This window comes from Gorilla gorilla, chromosome 18 (assembly GCF_029281585.2).
Source record: "Gorilla gorilla gorilla isolate KB3781 chromosome 18, NHGRI_mGorGor1-v2.1_pri, whole genome shotgun sequence".
Taxonomy (NCBI): Eukaryota; Metazoa; Chordata; class Mammalia; order Primates; family Hominidae; genus Gorilla; species Gorilla gorilla.
Genome location: NC_073242.2, coordinates 6,999,249 through 7,013,776, shown reverse-complemented (window position 1 = coordinate 7,013,776; position 14,528 = coordinate 6,999,249). Strand labels below are relative to the sequence as shown.

General features: G+C 44.5%; 1 protein-coding gene and 1 long non-coding RNA gene across 3 annotated transcripts in view; both read right to left on the bottom strand.

Moving 5' to 3' along the window:
• LOC129527528 (uncharacterized) overlaps positions 1 to 547 on the bottom strand; it is a 32,156-nt gene extending 31,609 nt beyond the window's left edge. The window contains exon 1 of one of the 2 annotated variants that reach the window (XR_008672514.2): positions 465 to 547. This is a non-coding gene — a long non-coding RNA (uncharacterized lncRNA). The remainder of the gene's footprint in view (positions 1 to 464) is intronic. The other variant, XR_010131324.1, reaches the window with a different exon arrangement.
• A 5,748-nt stretch (positions 548 to 6,295) lies between these two features.
• Positions 6,296 to 9,764, bottom strand: OR2C1 (olfactory receptor family 2 subfamily C member 1). The gene has a single exon (XM_004057084.5). The coding sequence runs from the start codon at positions 9,710 to 9,712 to the stop codon at positions 8,774 to 8,776; it is 939 nt and encodes a 312-aa protein (XP_004057132.5). The 5' UTR covers positions 9,713 to 9,764; the 3' UTR covers positions 6,296 to 8,773.
• Between the last annotated feature and the right edge of the window lie 4,764 nt (positions 9,765 to 14,528).

Genomic DNA, 14,528 nt, shown 5'->3' with positions numbered 1-14,528 from the left:
TTGAAGCATCCTGATCCTCTGAACTCTCCGGTCCTGTCTGTAACATCTCTCAGGGTGCTCCATCTTAACCCGCCTAACGCTGTAATTTTGTTTCTGGTGGGTTTATCCACTCCAACAGTATGGGGGCTCGCTGAGAGTAAACAGCGTTTCTGTGCTGTCTTCGTGTCCCCACCGCTCAGCACAAGGGCGCAATCGAGCTTTAGGAAACGAGCGTTATCTTAGCGTGAAGGGCAAAAGGCACCCAGCCCTTCAAAGGAGGCCTCACTGGGGAACCTGAACGGACTGGAGCTCCGAAGGGCAACAAAGCCGGCACTCCGGACTTCCACGTTCCCCACGCGTCCCCAGAGGACCCAGTTCACTCTGCATCACGCAGCCACTCCGAGTTTTTGCGTCCAGGAACCCAGAGTGCAATCTGAAAGTCTGAAGACAGAGAGCAGAGCCACAACCCTTAAGCCCCGCCTCACCAGAAAAGGCCCTCACGAACACGAATCGCCAGCCACGCCACTTTTTCTACTGCGTCACGCCGGAAGCTGTTGCGGAGCACGCCGGAAGCTGTTGCGGGGCACGCCGCGACCTCAAGAGGGCCAGACGCATGCGCAGTAGCTAAGCCTGAAAAAAGAGGAGCGAGTCGCGCAAGTGTGGTTCTAAAGGACCGCCCTCTTCGCCTGGTTTCCGCCCTTCGCTAATTGACAGCAATTTCATTAATGAAACCCGCCTTGCGTCATATGCTGAGACCAATCACAATGCCTGAGAACCCAGGGCCCGGATCCCGCTGGGCATGCCATCCTGTTTTACGCGTTAGGTGAGAATAGCCCTGATAGAAAACGTGGCGCTTGCTGTGTGCCATGCTTAATTGTAAACATTTACACACTAACTCATACTTACAGCAACCTTACTCAGTCAGTTATATTACCATTTTCATCTTCCAAACGAGGAAGCCAAAACAGAGTTTAAGTGACTTTCGTTAAGGACTAGAACTCGTATCTAATCCAGTGGCTTTTTTCCCCCCCGCTCTAAGTTGTTTTTATTTCTTAATATTAAGTAAGTACTGCAAAACGTTCTCACTTAAAACTGAAGTCTCCACGCCAGGAATCCCAGCATTTTGGGAGGCCGAGGCGGGAGGATCACTTGAGTCCAGGAGTTCGATGCTGCAGTGAGAGGTAATTGCCACTGCACTCCAGCCTGGGCGGCAGAGCGAGATTGTCTCAAAATAAATAAATAATAAATAAATACAAATGATTAACAAAACATATTCATACTTTGCCTCTGAAATTACACTCCCTCCCTAGAGAAAATAACTGTTACTGAGGCAGAGGAATAGGGTCTGGAGGCAGGAAACCTAACTGATTCACGCTGACTTCCTAGAACTAAATCAAAAGGAAAACCCCAACTTTCCCTTTCCCCACCTAAGTAAGGAAAGGACCCACTGAAAGGACTGGAGGCTACTCCCTTTACAAACCCCATCACCTCTTCTGCGTGGCAGACAAAAATTTGAAAGTATCAGATGCTTGCATAGCGTGTAACCTTTGTAACTTCACTTCAGCCTCTGGTTGCACAAAGCAACCTAAGGGAACTTAGGGCCGATTACGGGCCACTACTTCATTTACATAGGGTGTACACCAAGTGACCAATAGGAAACCTGTAGAGGGTGTTTAAACCCCAGAAAAATTCTGGCACATGCCTGTTGAGCCCCTACGCTCTGCGCGCTGCCACCTTGTGGAGTGTACTTTTGTTTTCAATAAATCTGTGCTTTTGTTGCTTCATTTTTTTCCTTGCCTTGTTTGTGTGTTTTGTCCAGTTCTTTGTTCCAAACGCCAAGAACCTGGACACCCTCCACTAGTAACATTACTAGTGTGTATATCTTTCTGGTTCTTAATATATAATTTTTTTACATTTCCTACCTCTTGTCGGTTTTTTCCATTTATATATATAATTTTTGTTTTTTTCTTTTCGTTTATATATATATAAAATTTTTTAAAGCTGCATTTAGGCATGTACCACCATACATATTCTTTTTAAAATGTTTTTCCATGCTCCTCCCCACCTCCCCCCACCACAATATATATAATCGACCATTCCTCTTTTGGTGAACATACAAATACTTTTCTAATTTTCACGTGTGTGTGATTCCGGATTGGGTATTCTGGGTGTATTTTGAAGAGGGAGCTACTGGATTGAGATGTGGAGTGTGAGAGAAAGAAGAGTGGAGGATCATACTAAGGCTTCTGTGTAGTCTTTCTGCCTTCAGTCTTGCCCCCCTTCATTCATCCATCATTTATGAAGGCCCTGGTAGCACAAAGGAGTAGTACCTCATCAGGATATAAATACAGGGAGTGGGATGTGAAATAGGTTGATGACATTTCTAAGAAAAGTATGCCATCTTTGATTAAGAATAACCATGGAGGAGTTTTTTAAACACATGCATTTCTTATGTAGATTATCTATTTTGATTCTTACAATGTTCCTGCCACCTGTTATAGTCATTTTACAGATGATGAGACAGAGTGCTATAAAGAGCCACTGACTACCCTAACTAATTAGTTGCAGAGTGCACCCAAATACTCAAGTTCTTGACTCCCAGAGCGTTGAACTTTCTGAGGCACCTTGCTGCCTTTCTATTCAGAGGGCAGGGTAGAAGATGACTAAATGGACAGAAAAGAGAGAGAGAAAGAGAAAGCAGAGCCTGAGTGTGGGAAAAAGCAAGGGCAGAGCACTGCTTTGCATGTCAGATATATGTATATACATATATATATACACACATATGTATTTCTCTTTCTCTCTGTGGCCTGCGGGTTGGATACCCTTATTATAAACCATTAAATAAAACAGAAAACCTTAATTGCATAAGATAGAACCAAATAAATGAACAAATTGAGTTTAATTAGTAGCAGGATATTTACATAGTTTCAAAGTACTTCCCCATAAGACACTTATTAATTACAAAGAGGGAAACAATGGGAAAGCTGGTCAACACAATCTTCATTTAGTGATCCACGTAACACCATTAGAAATGAAAACAACTGAAATATACACCCCCGATAGGACACAATGAGAAGAATGCAACCTCGCATCTGTGATATTCCTGCCAAAGATGCTAACCTGAGTCCCTGAGTCTATGTGTGAAGAAACGTCAAACCCAAATGGAGACACTGTCTACCAAATAACTGGCTAACAATCTTTTATAGTGTGGCAATCGTGAAAGTCAAGAAAAAAACTGAAGAACCATCTCAGACTGACAAAGACTAGAGACATGACAACTAAATGCAATGTGTGATTGTGAAGAAAATTATTTCGCTATGAAAGGCATCGTTGGGACAGTTGGCAAACATTGAACGGGGTCTGCAGATTAGATAATGAAATGTATCAATGTTCATTAAAAAAAATTTTTTTTGAGATGGAGTCTCGCTCTGTTGCCCAGGCTGGAGTGCAGTGGCACGATCTTGGCTCACTGCAGCCTCTACCTCCTGGGTTCAAGCAATTCTTTTGCCTTAGCCTCCCAGGTAGCTGGGATTATAGGCATGTGCCACCATGCCCAGCTACTTTTTGTATTTTTAGTAGAGATGGGGTTTCACTATGTTGGCCAGGCTTGTCTCGAACCCCTGACCTCAGGTGATCTGCCCACCTCGGCCTCCCAAAGTGCTAGGGTTACAAGTGTGAACCACTGCACCTGGCCCATTTTTCTAATTTTGATGGTTATATTGTGGCTCTGTAGGATAATGTCCTTGTTTGTTGAAAATACACCACAAGATATTTGGGGAAGACAGGGTATCAGGTTGCTAACTTACTCTGAAATAATTGGAGGTCAGGGGAAGTCTTTGCTTCATGCTTCCAACTTTTCTGTAAGTTTGCGATTGTTTTTACAAAAAAGAGTACGCGCAGCTTTAGAGTCAAGACGATTATGCTTTGATTCCCTGCCCTACCAAAGCATGATCTTGGGCAAGTTTCCTTTTGTGCTGCAGTGTCCTCATCTTAAAATGAGGACTAGCATATGCAGTAAGCCGAGATCACGCCACTGCACTCCAGCCTGGGGGGCAGAGCGAGACTCTGTCTCAAAAAAAAAAAAAAAAAAAAAAAAAGAGGACAAGCATAATAGCACGTGGCCCATGGATTGTGAGGATTGAATGAGTGGAAGTGTGTAGAGTTTAGATCCTCATCTAGCAAATGGTGAATACTCAGTACACTTAGCCACTGTTGGTCAAATACACTAGACCTTTTTGCAAAGTCATTAATAGAGCTTCCAAATTAGTCTATTATTTAATTATGTATCTATTTGAGACACAACCTCACTGTGTCTCCCAGGCTGGAGTGCAGTGATGGAAGCACGGCTCGCTGTAGTCTTGAACTCCTGGGCTCAAACGTTCCTCCTGCCTCACCATCCTGAGTAGCTGGGCGTATAGGCAAGCACCACTACACTCAGCTAATTTTTAAATTTCTAGTAGAGACGGGATCTCACTATGTTGCCCAGGCTGGTGTTAAACTCCTGGGTTCAAGTGATCCTCCCTCCTCGGGCTCCCAAAGTGCTGGGATTACAGGTGTGTGAGCCACTGCATCCTACCATAGTCTCTAATTCAGAGCTCACATACTAAAGTGTATATGCAGCAAGCCAAAGTCACTTTTCAACTTCTATTTCTTCCCAGTTCCTTGATTCTAATCTTTCCTAATCTTTCCTGGACTTGAGCCTGAAGGCTGAGAAGAATGGAAAAGGATTGACTGTCTTCATTGGCAGCTTCAGAATTTGCTCATTTGAGGTATTCAGGCAGCCTTTGATACCTTAAAGGGAAAGGTATGGGATCCAGACAGACTCTGAGAAGGGCTCTATGCGATGGGCTCTCAAACTCACTTAAATCCACTGAGCAGATGAGCATATTCAAATGCTTTTCATTTCTATTTTACTAAGGTTGGTGAGTCTTTCATAGGTCTTGGTGGTTTTAGTGTTTTGTTGTTGTTGTTTGTTTGTTTGTTTTTTAGACAGAGTCTCATGTTGGCCAGGCTGGTCTTGAACTCCTGACCTCAAGTGATCTGCCCACCTCATTCTCCCAAAGTGCTGGGATTACAGGCATAAGCCATTGTGCCCGGCCCTTGGTGGTTGTTTTGTCTGTCATTTCCTGAATTTCCAACTGAACAAGACAGCAAACATATTTTTTTCCTGGACACCTAGAAATAGGACTCCAAACTGTCAATAACAAGGAGCTTGCTTTATATTTGCTTCTTTTCCTCCCAAATTTTGACCTTGTTTCATGCACACCATTGAGAATGGAACATAAGTGTATGTGTGTTGACGAAGTTATATGCGATCCCTGTGATGTATTCATTTCCTCACCATAGCCAGTCAGCTTGTTCTTCTTCCTCTAATTCCCTGTGTCTTACCACACCCAGAACTCTGTGTTAGTTACAAAATGTCCAATTTTTCCATATGGAGGCTCTACAGCACTCGTATGTCTCAGGAATACCTGTCCATTTTCTTCCTATTTCCTCCCAAGTTATTTCACAACTTAAATGAATTGACTGGAGGATACAACTGTTCAGTCTCTTGGTACTGTTCTCATAACGTAATCAGCTGGCATTTTGGTTCATATAACAGCTTTAGGAACTTGGTCATTGTGAACCTACTTCTTGAGAACTTGACCTAATCTGAGTGTACTGATCAATGAAAATGTTGAGCCTGGCCATGTGCGATGACTCACACCTGTAATCCCAGCATTTTGGGAGGCTGAGGAGGGTGAATCGCTTGAGACCAGGGGTTTGAGACCAGCTAGCCAACATGGTGAAACCCTGTCTCCACCAAAAAAAAATAATTGGCCTGGCATGGTGGCATACACCTGTAATCCCAGGTACTCAGGAGGCTGAGGCACAAGAATTGCTTGAACCCAGGAGACAGAGGTTGCAGTGAGCTGAGATCGCCACTGCACTCCAGCCTGGGCAACCGAGCAAGGCTCTTTCTCAAAAAAACAAACAAACAAACAAACCAGTGTTGAGCCTGCAAGACTCTGGACTTTAATAAATTCGCCAAGATAATGTTACCAGTTGTCTACTTCTGGAGACGTATTTGAGTATGAGGAACTGGAAAAATGGCTTTGATCTGCTATTGGAAAAACAAATTCATGACAGGACAGTATGATTAGATGTCTTTGGAAGGAATTATGGTAATGTGGAAAAGGGAACATTTATCATTGTTTCTTCAATGCTGTCCAAGGGATGGGATGACCCCAAAGTGGCAAACATGAAAACGGTCCATTTGACAAATTTAGTTCTTAGCAAGATAAAGGAGGATTCATGAAGCTTATTAATTATATTTGCTAAACACTTATTGAGTATCTACTATGTATAAGGCATGTGTTTCAAAATTATGGGGACACAAAGCCAAAGCCCCTTTTGAACTAGTTCTAAAACCTATTGATTCCCTTTTCTATGGTAATGTAGTTGTCATGCAACTTTCTTATATTAACCTGGCTTCTCTGTCTGGGAAAATAGTAAATGAACTGTGGTAGCAGGTGGGGATCCCTTTGGCAATTCTAGGAATGTGCAGAATCACAAATTGGCATTCTGATCCCAACATGTGAGTTCCTGAAAGATGAGTTATTGTGTGCTGAACTGATTGCTGAATTTTAGGAACTGCAGGGCTTCAAGACTAGATCTTGAGGCGGAGAATATACTTTATGGATGGATGATCTTTCCTGGTTTCTTAAATTTGCATAAGGAATCTCAGGACATTCCATTATCCACTGACCAGACTAGCATACCCAAATGCTGGTAAGACATCTGATGTCTGGGACTTTTGGATGGGATGATTTCAATAAGAGAGTAGCAAGGGACCCTCTTTGGCTAGAATCAAAAGGCAAATGACCTTTTTATTTTGTTTTGTTTTATTTTTGGAGACGGAGTCTTGCTCTTGTCACCCAGGCTGAAGTGCAGTTGTGCAATCTCAGCTCACTGCAACCTTAGTTCACTGCAACCTCCACCTCCCGGGTTCAAGCAAATCTCCTGCCTCAGCCTCCCAAGTAGCTGGACTATAGGTGTGCATCACCACACCTGGCTAATTTTTGTATTTTTGGTAGAAATGGGGTTTCACTATGTTGGCCAGGCTGGCTCAAACTCCTGACCTCAGGTGACCCACCCACCTCAGCCTCCCACAGTGCTGAGATTACAGGCATGAGCCACTGTGCCCAGCTGCAAATGACCTTTTTAATCTTTTCTTCCTTTTTTTTTTTTTTTTTTTTTTGAGGTGGAGTTTTGCTCTTATTGCCCAGGCTAGAGTGCAGTAGTGCGATCTCGGCTCACGGCAACCTCCACCCTCCAGCTTCAAATGATTCTCCTGCCTCAGCCTCCCAAGTCGCTGGGGTTACAGGCACCCACCACCATGCCCAACTAATTTTTTTCATATTTTTAGTAGAGACGGGGTTTCATCATGTTGGTCAGGCTGGTCTCGAACTGCTGACCTCGTGATCCACCCACCTCGGCCTCCCAAAGTGCTGGGATTACAGGCGTGAGCCACCGTGCCTGGCTTAATCTTTTCTTATTAAATAATAGATTAGTAGAAGAGAAATTGGAATATAGACATAAGGGAGAGGGTAAACAAGATGATGGAGAGATATATGGATGGAAAGTATGGACAGATATACTACATTATTATTATTGTTATTATTATTATTATTATTATTATTATTATTATTGAGACGGAGTTTTGCTCTTGTTACCCAGGCTGGAGTGCAATGGCACGATCTCAGCTCACCACAACCTCTGCCTCCTGAGTTCAAGCGATTCTCCTGCCTCAGCCTCCCGAGTAGCTGGGATTACAGGCATGTGCCACCATGCACTGCTAATTTTGTATTTTTAGTGGAGACAGTGTTTCTCCATGTTGGTCAGGCTGGTCCCGAACTCCTGACCTCAGGTGATCCACCCGCCTCGGCCTCCCAAAGTGCTGGGATTACAGGTGTGAGCCACCACACCCAGTGGTATACTGCATTATTAAGAACAGACAGGCCAGGTGCGGTAGATCACACCCATAATCCCAGCACTTGGGGAGGTCAAGGCAGGAAGATTACTTGAGGCCAAGAATTCTAGACCAGCCTGGGCTGTTAACAGAGTGAGACCCCATCTGTACAAAAATAAAAATAAAAATTAGTTAGGTGTGGTAGCATGTGCCTATAGTCCCAGCTACTCAGAAGACTGAAGGATTGCTTGAGCCCAGGAGTTGAAGGCTGCAGTGAGCTATGATCATGCCACTCTACTTCAGCCTGGGCAACAGAGCAAGACTCCAACTCTTAAAAAAAATGAGGAAAAGATAAAAAGAGGTAGGCAAAGATAATGACAGATAGTGTAAAAAGATGAATTGTTTGGGTCTTCATATGAAGTTAATAATACATGGCTTGATTTTATGGAATTATAGTAACATTATATAAGATACTGCAAGTGGAGGTGCTTTGCTTAGAAAAGTACAGAATTCTGCAGAAATATAAGGCATATTAAATAACATGTGGGCAACAGAGACAGAGACAGTGAGACAGGTCTGTCACAGGTCAATAACCTCTGAGCCCTCAACAACATGTCTCCCCTGCTCTTGGTAGTCCACAGTAGGATTTTTGGTAAATAAGTGTAGAACATTACGAATAACACTAACCATGTTCCCAACAGCTTAGGGCTGTCAGCTTAGGGCTGTCAGGAACATGCCTTGGTTTTACCGGAATTAGTATTCCTCATGTTCACCTGGCCAGAGAGAGTTAATGAGAAACGCATGTAGAGATGAAGACGCAATAAATAACGAAGGAGTGTTCTCTCAGCCAACTTCTCTTCCCTTCCCCAGCAACCTCCTCAGTGCGCCCTTCACTTCCATGTTCCGCAGCGTGTAGATGAGGGGATTCACCACGGGTGTGACCACCGAGTAGAACAGGGAAATGAACTTGCCCTGGTCCTGTTTGCTGTTCTTGGCCGGAAGCAGATACCCATAGCTGGCTGAGCCATAGAAGAGGAACACCACCAGCAGATGGGAGAGGCACGTATTGAACGCCTTTCGCCTCCCCTCTGCAGAGCGGATTTTCAGCACTGCCTGAGCAATGAGGCAGCAGGAGGTCAGGATGATGCTTAGTGGGACTGCAGTGAAGAAGGTGCAGACACCATTGAGCACAGCCTGGTTGAGACTCGTGTCGCCACAGGCCAGTTTGATCATGGCAGGCACCTCGCAGAGGAATCCCTCCACCCTCCGGTGCCCACACAATGGGAGCTGCAGAGTGAATGTTGACTGGATCACAGAGTTGCCCAAGCCACCCAGCCAGGCAATCACAGCCAGCAGCCAGCAGAGCTGGGGGTTCATGATGGCGGTGTAGCGGAGGGGCCGGCACACTGCCACGTAGCGGTCAAATGCCATCACCACGAGCAGGATGCACTCGGTGGCCCCCAGCCAAAGGAAGACATAGAGCTGGGTTATGCAGCCACCATAGCTGATGGTCTTGCCTGGTCCCCATAAATTGATCAGCATTTGGGGGACTGAACTAGTAGTGAAAGCAAGGTCCAAGGAGGAGAGGTTGCTGAGGAAGAAGTACATGGGTGTGTGGAGCCGGGCATCCAGGCAGGAAAGCAAGATGATGGTTGAGTTCCCAAGTAGGGTCAGCAAATAGGAGAAGAGGATGGCTATAAAAAAGATCATCTCCAGCTGGGGATGGTCAGATATGCCCATCAGAACAAAGCCCTGCAAGGAGCTGTCATTGGCCCCGTCCATCACTGGTTGCCTTCAGTCACTTGACAAATTCATTTAGAGCAAACTGCTGGAAGAAAAGCAAGTCAAGAAGAAGCTGTTGGATGAGGTGGATTTGCATCAGGAATGGTCTAATAGTTCTCTGGGATCCATAGTTAAGTAACAACCTATTTTTTTGTTTGTTTTTTGAGACAGAGTCTCTCTCTGTCACCCAGGTTGGAGTGCAGTGGCACAATCTCAGCTCACTGCAACCTCCTTCTCCCTGGCTCAAGCAATCCTCTTGTCTCAGCCTCCCAAGTAACTGTGACCACAGGTGTGTGCCACCACATCCAAATAACTTTTGTATTTTTTGTAGAGATGGGGTTTTGCCATGTTGCCCAGGCTTGTCTCCAACTCTTTGGCTCAAGTGATCCATCTGCCTCAGCCTCCCAAAGTGCTGGGATTACAGGCATGAACCACTGCACCTGGACTCCAACTTACTTTTTAAGATTGCAAGCTTTTTTTTTTTTTTTTTTTTGAGACAGAGTCTCGCTCTGTCACCCAGGCTGGAGTGCAGTGGTGCAATCTCGGCTCATTGCAACTTCCGCCTCCCAGGTGCAAGCAATTCTCCTGCCTCAGCCTCCCGAGTAGCTGGGACTACAGGCATACACCACCATGCCTGGCTAATTTTTGTTTTAGTGGAGACGGGGTTTCACCATGTTGGCCAGGCTGGTCTCAAACTCCTGACCTCGTGATCTGCCAGCCTCAGCCTCCCAAAGAGCTGGGATTACAGGTGTGAGCCACCGTGCCTGGCCTAGATTTCAAACTTCTGTTGTAATCCCCATCTACTGTTGGTTACACACCGAATGGAAAAGTTGATTCCATCAGAATGTCAGGCATGAGCTAACACGGAAATGAAGGAAGTGCCTCATGATGACAAAACCAAAAGACCCCAAGAACTGAAGGGCTCTTCGGTTCAGAACAATGGCTATGACAGGATAGAGAGAGTCGACCATTAGAATTAGATGTGAAAGTTCTCAAAAACTTTCAGTCAGACTGAAATTTCAGTCAGGCATGGTGGCTCACACCTGTAATCCCAGCATTTTAAGAGGCTGAGGTGGGAGGATCTCTTGAGCCCCAGTGTTCAAGGCTACAGTGAGCCACTGTACTCCAATGCCTGAGTGACAGAGGGAGACCCTATCTCTTGAAAACAACAGCAACAACACATTTCCCCAGCCAAGATTCTGATACACTCAGGGAAGCGGGGAAGCAGACACATTGTATTTGGAAAAGCTCCCCAGAATTTTCTGTTAAATTTCCTCTGCTCTCTTCTACATCCATCCCCTCTGAGTTTTACCTCAGTGCTGGATCTAGAAAGATGATGTTTGATGAATAACATGATGAATCTATAAAGTCACAGAAATAATGGAAAGAGTAGATACAGACTTATGCTCCAAATACAGAAGCTGGGAATATACAATTTAAGAGGAGGTCAATGTAGAGCAAATAAAACTTCACTTAAGCTTAAATAAGTTTAGGTGGAAAAGGCAAAAGATATAAACAGAGGTTACACAAAAAGGGGTTAAATTAGTTAATGGGTATTCATAATTAGTAAGGGAAATTAGAAGATTTACAGAGGAGATCCCTCTTTTGAGGTATATAACTACTGTGTCCACATCTAAATCATCAAATAATTCTTAACATCTCATGAGACCGGGTACAGTGGCTCACGCCTGTAATCCCAACACTTTGGGAGGTCAAAGTGGGCAGATCACTTGAAGCCAAGAGTTTGAGATCAGCCTGGCCAACATGGTGAAACCCCGTCTCTACTAATAATACAAAAAATTTGTTGGGCATGGTGGCAGGCGCCTGCAGCCCCAGCTACTCAGGAGGCTGAGGCAGCAGAAACACTTGAAACAGGGAGGCGGAAGTTGCAGTGAGTTGAGATTGCACTACTACACTTCAGCCTGGCCAACAGAGCTAGACTCTGTCTCAAAAAAAAAAAAAAAAAGAAAAAGAAAAAGAAAGAAAAACAAACAAAAAACCCATCTCATGAACAAAAAAATCAGCTCTTGTTAATAATGGGCCAATCACCATCCCCTTTCCTTGGCCAGGATCTCAGCTTTTCTGAAGATCATAAACCACGGCCCTTCCCCTTCCTTCCTTCCTTCCTTCCTTCTTTCCTTCTTTCTCTTTTTTTGAGATGGAGTCTAGCTGTGTCACCCAGGCTGGAGTGCAGTGGCGTGATCTCAGCTCACTGCAACCTCTGCCTCCCAGGTTCAAGCGATTCTCCTGCCTCAGCCACCCAAGTAGCTGGGATTACAGGAGTGCACCACCACGCCTGACTAATTTTTGTATTTTTAGTAGAGGTGGAGTTTCCCCATGTTGGCCAGGCTGGTCTTGAACTCCTGGCCTCAGGTGATCTGCCTACCTTGGCCTCCCAAAGTGTTGGGATTACAAGCATGAGCCACCATGCCTGGCCTACTTATTCTTTTTTTTTTTTTTTTTTTTTTGAGATGGAGTCTCGCTCTCTCACCAGGCTGGAGTGCAGTGGTGGGATCTCGGCTCACTGCAACCTCCACCTCCTGAGTTCAAGCAATTGTCCTGCCTCAGCCTCTCAAGTAGCTGGGACTACAGGTGCACACCACCATCCCCAGCTAATTTTTGTGTTTTTAGTAGAGATGGGGTTTCACCACGTTGGCCAGGATGGTTTCGATCTCTTGACCTTGTGATCTGCCCGCCTCAGCCTCCCAAAGTGCTGGGATTACAGGCGTGAGCCACCGCGCCCGGCCTACTTATTCTTTTCATCTAGGACTTAAGAGAGCTGAGGAACTGAGTTACTAACCTGATAATCAGCTCATCTTTCTTTTCAGAAGTTCTTCCTGAAACCCATTCTACTACCTCCTGCCAGTTCAAGTGCTTGTTCCCTTGTGTCCCTTTAGGGAAAAGAAATAGACAGGGCCGGGTGCAGTGGCTGACGCCTGTAATCTCAACACTTTGGGAGGCCAAGGCAGGCAGATCACTTGAGGTCGGGAGTTCGAGACCATCCTGGCCAACATGGTGAAACGTGTCTCTACTAAAAACACAAAAATTATCCGGGCGTGGTGGTACATGTCTGTAATCCCAGCTACTCAGGAGGCTGAGGCAAGAGAATCACTTGAACCCAGGAGGCAGAGTTTGTAGTGAGCTGAGACAATGCCATTGCACTCCAGCCTGGGCAACAAGAGTGAAACTCTACCTCAGAAAAAAAAAAAAAAGAAAGAAAGAAACAGACAGACAGAAAGACACTGCTCATCTTCTTCCAAAGTTGTTTGGTCTGTGGGGGGCTGGTATTAGACAAAGTGAACAGGGATTTTCCCCCTCCCCAAATCTTAGAATTCAAGAACTAGAAATGGGGAAGTTTGAATCTTAGAAAAAGTCAATTAAGGATGAATGAAAGAAAAAAATACATAGTTAATAGTAAATTTATGGAAATTATTACTTCTAAGAGACATCAGTAAGTTTAAAAACATTAAAACTCATTAAGTTTAAAAACATTAAAATTTAATAACATTAAAACATCATAAGTTTAAAAACATTAAAATTTGGCCAGGCATGGTGGCTCGCGCCTGTAATCCCAACACTTTGGGAGGCCCAGGCAGGTGGATCACGAGGTCAGGAAACCACGACCATCCTGGCTAACAAGGTGAAACCCTGTCTCTAATAAAAATACAAAAATTAGCCAGGCGTGGTGGTGGGCGCCTGTAGTCCCAGCTACTCGGGAGGCTGACGCAGGAGAATGGCTTGAACCCGGGAGGTGGAGCTTGCAGTGAGCCAAGATTGCACCACTGCACTCCAGCCTGGGCGACAGAGGGAGACTCTGTCTCAAAAAAAAAATTAAAATTAAAATTTAACAAACACAGATACAATGCATGATTAAGGAAATCTAGGCCACTCGGAAGGGACTTTAACTTCTGATGTTTGCATCAGGGAAAACAATCAAGCTCCTTTAAAATGTATTTTCTAATTCTGCTGTCAAAGAAACAATTCTGGCTGAATGGACCATGGGCTGAGCCAAGGTGACAGTTCTAATAAGCCCAGGATCTTACAAAATAGGAAAAAAAAAAAAAAGACTAAATGCTTGGCAATACATCAAATAAGTACAAAAATTCAACAGCACAAATTTAGACTGGAAAAGGCTAGAGAAGCACAAGTATCTCAGGAGTAGCTCTCAAGGTTACATCTCTGCAAGCTGAAGGCAACTTGCAATGGGTGTCCCAGAGAGAAAAATGAACAAAAGGAGGTTCCATGTAAGGGCCGGGGAGTAAGCTTTCTGCTGTGTACTGCATTAGCAATTCCTTATCCGAGGGTCTTACCTGATTTGCCTAGGATTTTAAAAAGGATAATGGAGTACACAGATTTTTAGAGAACAGGGAGAAGGAGGACATAGGTCCTATGAAGTATGGCCAAGACGGGAGACTTGCTTAGGAGGAAATAGTTATAGGGAGAAGTGGGTTTTTTACTTCCAATTATTTTTTTCTCAGACCATTCTCCATAACAAATTTTCTTCCAATTAATGTCTTCACTATTATGAGGAGATTTTAAAAATGTGTGCTTCATAAGCAGGTGCTCTCCTTCTCCTTCTCTATGGAAAGCAAAAAAAATAGGGAGGCTGAGGCAGGAGAATTGCTTGAACCCGGGAGGCAGAGGCCGTGGTAAGCCGAGATCGTGCCACTGCACTCCAGCCTGGGCAACAGAGTAAAACTCTGTCTCAAAAAAAAAAGAAAAAGAAAAAAAGAGAAAAGGCTTAAATTCAGAGCAGGAGAAATTACGATCGGGCATTTCGAGGTGTTGGTGTGATAAAATATTGATTCAATTCTTT